Source organism: Antrostomus carolinensis, unplaced genomic scaffold (genome assembly GCF_000700745.2).
Source record: "Antrostomus carolinensis isolate BGI_N321 unplaced genomic scaffold, ASM70074v2 scaffold23701, whole genome shotgun sequence".
NCBI lineage: Eukaryota > Metazoa > Chordata > Aves > Caprimulgiformes > Caprimulgidae > Antrostomus > Antrostomus carolinensis.
Window position 1 is genome coordinate 2,198 of NW_010292325.1, and position 6,908 is coordinate 9,105.

Here is a 6,908-nt window from a genome sequence, read left to right on the forward strand (position 1 = left end):
TATATAAACAAATGTCATAGGCCTGTTATAGATGTCTGATAGTTATGTAAGTAGTTACAAAAAATAACCTAGGATGTACAGGTCTTAAAATAAGAGTGAATTGCCTAATGCATAAGTTTAGCAATATTTCAGAAGAATCTCTTTTGTGATCTCTTCTACATACTCCTGTTGCAGCCACACCTGCTCCTTTTAGTCTTCTCACCTTTCTAAAGTTGTGCAAGTTTTGAGCAGCCTGGCAACTAGCCTCCCTTTTTCAATTAGCATTCACCGAGATGTTTTTTCTGTAACCTGACATATGGGTAGAAACACAGACAATGAAATTGTAGGACTCACATTTTTTTTCCTGATGCTAGTTCATGCATTAAAAAAAAAAAAAGGAAAAAAAAAAATCTTAAAAGCAGAGTATATATTTTACTTCAATGAATTTTAATACTCTTCTGCAATCAGTACAATTAATTGTGCGTTAAATAACTTACTTCATTTCCTCAGGGTCTTCTTTTCCCATTAAAGTAATCACAAGATTGAAAGGATCAAAATTCTTGTCAAGATTTAGCAGATACAGTTATGACAGGTAGAGATTAGTAGACTAAAACAAACTACTATAAAGACAAGTCAGTTATGTTATTAATAGCCTATCTTCCTACTAAAGGAATTGATTTCAAAATAACATGACCTGAAAGTGAAATTAAACTAATCTTTCTAAAAATTAGTAAGATTTAAAGATTCCAAGAAGCATCACAGTATTGTCTTCCCAACTTGTTCTGAGCTGGAAAACAGAAGTCTACTTGAATGGATACTCTACATCTGGGGTTTATATATTCATTTATTTAAAAGACCCTTCCTCTGATTGTAATCTTTCACTGACACAAGACAGGCTGACAGTCCATTAATTAAAGCTCAAAACAGAAAATTAATTCCCTCCAGGAACACACACTCTAAGCAGAACTGTACACTTGATACCCCTCTGCCCTTTTTTTCCTCTCTATATTTCATATTTCAGGATTGTTTGCTATTTTTATTTCAACAACAGATGTCATTTCCAAATATAGATAATTTTCTTCAATGGCCTGCAGAAGAACCAGTCCCAGGACAGAAGGGAGGGGAAAACAGAAAAGTGTATCCCCATCTGTGGACACACAGAATTACCACTTGCTATTACAGGCCAAAAACCTTCGCCGATCCCAACACACAGCCACACCCACATGGATAAAAAAATTGGAAGCAGCTACTTAAAAACATAAGCTACTTAAAAACCACAGGGAAATGTCTCAGCAAGGCATTCTCTTTTAAACCAAATAAACCTAGTTTCAATTTTCTTATTTGCCCTTTAACTACTATTTCCTTTTCCTCTGCACTTGAAGCTCTAACAATCTAGCAGAAATGATTCTTCATCTCCCAATACCTAAGCACAACCACTTAAATCCCTGCTCTAATTATCAACAAGAGGCATTCAGAGATTGCTTGAAACCCCATTGTTCCAGCATAACATCCACTCTACTTCAATAAATCTGTGCTCACTTGGATATGTCTTGTCAGACTTTTGTTGTGGTGAACAGAATTCTAAGAACTCAAGGCCAGCAAATGCAATTGAAGTATAAATACGGAAAGCTTTGCTAACCCATCTTCATGGGCGTTGAAGATCTCTGCAGAAACAGTCAAACTGAAACTACTGGATTAATTAAGCAAAGGCACATGCCCTACTTTTAAAAATATTTTTGAGTACCTTCAAAGTAAAAAAGAAAAAGCTATTTTAATGATTAAGACAAGCTTTAGTTATTTTATCCATTGCTCTAACCTTCTGAAGCTCAACATGTTATACACATATACTACAAGGAAAAAAAATTTAATTATCTTTACTCCATTAAAAAAACCAAAACAAAACAGTATTTCAATACAGAATTCTCAAACACCAATATGAAGAAAATACTAAATATTTTGAACAGTCTTAATGTTTTTATGGCTTTTGATAAACCGGAGCCCTCAAATTTTATGGGCAGATGCAAAATTTACCACGTGAAAGGCAGTATAAACAGTTAACTCCAAGACCTTAGCTGACTGAGACAATTAAGCAAGACATCTTACTTCTTCTTTGCCACTCCAATGATGTTAAACTTCCCCCAACGCAATACTTTCCTACTGCACTAAAAGGCGGGATAGATATTTTGATATGTGCATAGAAACAAAAAAAGAACAGAAATAAGCTGAGATGCAGATGGTAGTTGACAAACTATTGATAGGCAGTTAATAGGCTACAACACAAAATGGCTAAAAAGTGATGCAAAGTTAGTTTACCACAGAAGGGAATAACAATTAGTAAGTGTGCTGGAAAGTGCCTGACTGCAGGATATCCTTTATTCTGAAGTTATTTTAATAAACACAATTGGTTAGGACTACTGCTGAAGCCTCACTGTTCTTCCTTTGTAACTGTATTTCTTTCCCCTTTCTCACAAGTTGCAAGAGTGAAGTGAAGGTCTTTACAACAGCAGCCCTACTTCTTATGAAAAGCAAGCAACTTAAAACTTCTACCAATCTGATTGTGTCACCTAAATCTCTTCCAATTCTCCCTCCTGTCAGGGGGAAACAATCCACTGTTACTATTTTTTGGTCCTCAGCATCCGGTTTTGGAGGACACTTTGCAGAAATCCATCTTCCCTTTGCACATCTATTGAAGAGGCCCCTTGTCAAGCCGACATTCCAATGAAGACTGGATGTTAATCTCCAGGTTAACACCAACAGTTTGTCTCCTTAACAAGAATAGGCTGTCAGTCCCTATTTCTTTTTGTTTGCTTTGTAATAAATGCCTCAATTCCTCTCATCTCAGGATCTTAGAGCTGCTGCCAGGTGGTTGGGTAGAGTCACTAATATATAGCCTTAGGTGAGTCAAAAAATAAATACTACAAATTTAAGCAATCATTTCTCCATCCCTTCACCAGTCAGTAGCAGCAATAACTGGTACAGACCCATCAGTGTTCCACTACAATACAGATTTTCAACAAACCCCAAGTTTTATCACTAAAGCACAGTTCAATTGCTTTGTTGATGAAAGTGCGTTAGAGTTCCTGTTTCTCTCCACTAACCACAGTGGAGTCAGATGCGACAGGAACTTTATTATTTCCAGCAAAAACAGAATCAAACGCAGCTTCCTGCTCCTCTAAAGTCACAGCAGCAGTGGATCCTCCAACAGATGTGCTGGTAAAGGCTGGCCGTTGCTCTGTAATCCTTTCCAGGTCCACTGTTTTCCTCCCTCTTCTTTTGCCCAGGATTTTGATGTAATTAGCTGGCACAAGTCCTGTTGTTTGGCCATCATAACTAGCCAAAAGCCAACCTCGGATTTTGGGTTGTTGTTCTGGAGAAAAAAACATAAATGCATCAAGTTTATGCATTCATAACAATTCAAAATATATTGCAGTTGAGGCACAAATACGCCAGAAGGCAGATGACACAACAGCTCATCATGCAGAGAAAATAACCCTGCGATAAAAGGCGAATTCAAATTACTTCTCAAGAGAAATGAGTGGGGACTGCATAGGTGAGGTGAGCTGAAGAGTACTGTGAAGTGCAGGTTGTTCTCAAATCGGTGACACCACAGTACTACAAATGCCTAGGTATATTCACAGTTGTGCAGCACATGGGAGGAGAAGGCAACCACAAGGGTAACCACGAAGCAATCCCTGAGTAAGTTTAGGCTGTGTCATATCTTAAGGAAATGGGGAACAAAACTACTCGGTACGTTTTATTCAATGCAAGTAATAACTTATGGAAAATAAATCAGCGTAGACGAGAAGTCTGGTCATAAGGTAGGGGTTTTTTGTTTTCATTTTCAGACTCTAACAATATGATTTACTTTACATGTGATTAGAAAATAAATACGAAATTAAAAGTTTACCTTTGGGTGCTAATTTTAGCATGTCACCAGCACGGAAAGAAATTTCTTCTTCTGAGAGAGCATTGAAATCATATTCTGCTCTTCCAACTACATGATCATCTTCTCCACTTGCCCAGTTACTAGATACTGTTTCCAAAAAGAAATGAAAAGTTTATCTGCTTTGAATTATAAAGTTCAGTGCATTTTTTTAAAGGAAAATGAAGAAAACTAACTTCTTCGTTAAAACTTTTCCAATAGAGAACTGAGAAGAGTAACAAATAAAGCATGAAACATGTTACTTAAACAGGCTGTTAGCTGTATCACATGCCTAAAACTCAGTATTTTACTCCAGTATCTATCAACTTCTATTACTGTAGTATAAAATTAATTGCTACACACATGACAACAAAAGGACCAGCATATGCTGCGCTTCTCTCTTGCTGCAGATCATCCTTACCTGTTTCTTCGTCACTGTATGTAGAAAGCAGCTTCCAAATCAGATAGGGACCTCCCATTATAACGGCAAAGAACAAGAAAATGGGCCAGGATTTTGCAGAGTTAGCCGCCTTGTCTTCAAGGCCAACGCGAGCGACTGTCCCCTCACTTTCAGCCCACAAATCCTCATTCTCGGAGCTCTTCCGCAGACCTAGCAATCGCTGTAGACGCTGGTAGAGATACCTTATAGTTCTCACCAAAGCAAAAGCTGAAAACACCTTTGTGAAGTGTACTTTGAGGCGGGAGAAGTGATTGGCTACATCCAACACGGCTCTGAAACTGTTGTACACAGCTGAAAATGTGGCATCCATCATCATGCTGACCGAGGCAAACGCATGCACGATACTTTCAATGGACTGAAATGCACCTCTGCTGCTCTCTTCAGCCTGCTGAACAACCCTGCTGGGAGGAATATCATCTGTACGGAAGCGGTTATAACCCAAACCACCGTATCCATAACTGTAAGGACTATAGCTTCCATAAAAAGAGGTTCCATATGAACCATAGCCTGGAGAAAAAGAACTACTATACGCTGGCCTGAAAGTGCTCAGAGTACTGCTTCCCGTTTGCTGTGACGGTCTTGGCAAAATAGGCGGTGGTATTCGTGCAACTGTGGGTTGTCCCGGCCTGGTCAGCAGGTTGTCACTCAAGTCAGCAGATCTAAACAAATTCAGACAGGCAATATCAGTACTCAAAATAAGCTTACATTTTAATTTCCCCAGAGTTCTTGGTTAACTACATAAATACGACAGTGCACTTCAGTAGTGCCAGGATAGGGAACCTGGTAGCCAAACACTCAGTATGTTGCACAACGTTTGTGGGAAGTAAAAATTCCAGTCAGGAAATGCAGGTCTTTTGGTGAAAAAATAAACAACATAATGAGATATTCAGTGTAAATGTGGAACTGCAGTCTATCTGAAACGTACACATGGAAAAGCTTCCAGTTTATTTATTGTGTTGACTAAGAAAGCATAAACTACTACATCTAGATCCATCACACCTGATGCTATAACACTCAAGTCATTTTTCTGCACCTCATATGCAAAAGCCTCATATGCACTGAGAAGAATATTTATGAACTTTTCAATCTGAAAGCATTATTTCCAATACTTGTTCTCAGTTCTTCTATACAATGAGCCAATGATACCGCAGGAAGCAAGCCTGAGAGCTCCTTTGAATCCACCCTTACAGGAAAGGGTGGTGTGACCTAATTGAGAATCCAAGTAATTATACAACAACATATACAAGGGCTTTGGGTCCCCCAATTTCCCCCTCTACCCAAACTATCTAATTAGCTTTATGTACCACGTTAAGGGATTGAACCTATCACTGTTAACTGTTGGCAGAAAGAGGTATTATGAGTCATTTGTTTTTAATTTAGTAAACTTTTATTCCTTTGTATGCCCATAAGTTTAAGTAATTTTATCTATGCCCTTCGGAATAAGACTCTGCACGTACTAGACTGCTCTTTGAATTCTGTCAAGCAGCTGTCCAACTTTTGCTGTTTCTTTAAAAAGCTAATCACATATTAACATCCCAAAAGTCAAACATTTTGGTCATTTCTCATGCTTACTGCCTCACCCCATGACTTTTCACTTCTGTAGTCCATTCAATTCAAAGAAGAAAAAAACCAAACAACCAAAACCCAGAAGAAAAGTCAAGTCTGAATTGCTACAGAGCTGCTGCTTTCTGCACTGCTCCCAGTGTAAAGCATGCTTGCTATACTATTTCTGTATCAGGTAGGGAGCAACTTCCTCTCAGCAAAACTTACACCTTTCCAGAGCAAAGAATAATATTTATATCTTTACACTATTTGGTTCTCCCATCATAGACTTTAACTCTCTTAGCACTTAAAAACAGAAGCAAAAATAAGTTACTATTACAGAAAACAGGTAGTATAACTTATTAGGTCACACTACATTCTCCTAACCAACAGTCAACCTAGGACACCTCACTTTAAAGCTGCCTGAAGCCATTTAAAAATGACCTAGATAACCCCACCAAAAAAAGTTAACATCAAATTTCTTGCTGGGCAAGCTTTAGCTTGCAGTGAAAGCTGCACAGTTTCTGTTGAATGTTTAGTCTTGAGCTAACCTTTTGCCCAGTTTCCGCTCACTCTAATTGCAATCGCTAGCACCCAGTTAAAAAAGAAGACCCATCTTCAACCACCAAGCTTTCCTGGATTTCTGAGAAAAAGGAAGGAGTTTACAAACACTTTCTGCACAACATCCTTCTCCATGAGCACTCTGGATTTTCTGGAAAAGCTCGGATTCCCGGTTGCACACAGCTGAGACAGACATACACATGCATCTTTTCCGATTCCAGGGGATGACACGCAGCTTTTCCACTCCCACAGAGGCATAATCCTCAGGAATGGACACCCACGCTCTGTCCACTCCTGGCAACACATCCAGCTCTGCCTTCACCACGCCAAACACGCAGCTCTCTACAAACAGCCACAAGTAGGGTTCGGACCTGGACCTCTCCGCAGCCTCCGACTCTCCCTCCCCACTGAGGAGGGGAATCCAGCAGAGCCCCCTCCCCGCCC

General features: G+C 39.1%; 1 protein-coding gene across 1 annotated transcript; it reads right to left on the reverse strand.

Annotated features, from left to right (window-relative positions):
• Positions 1-2,736: 2,736 nt before the first annotated feature.
• On the reverse strand, positions 2,737-5,020 carry PEX13 (peroxisomal biogenesis factor 13; the record flags this gene model as incomplete). Its single annotated transcript, XM_010176928.1, has 3 exons — positions 2,737-3,346; positions 3,887-4,012; positions 4,323-5,020. Coding segments are annotated over 3 exons (1,120 nt in total), but the record flags the coding sequence as incomplete, so codon positions are not given.
• Between the last annotated feature and the right edge of the window lie 1,888 nt (positions 5,021-6,908).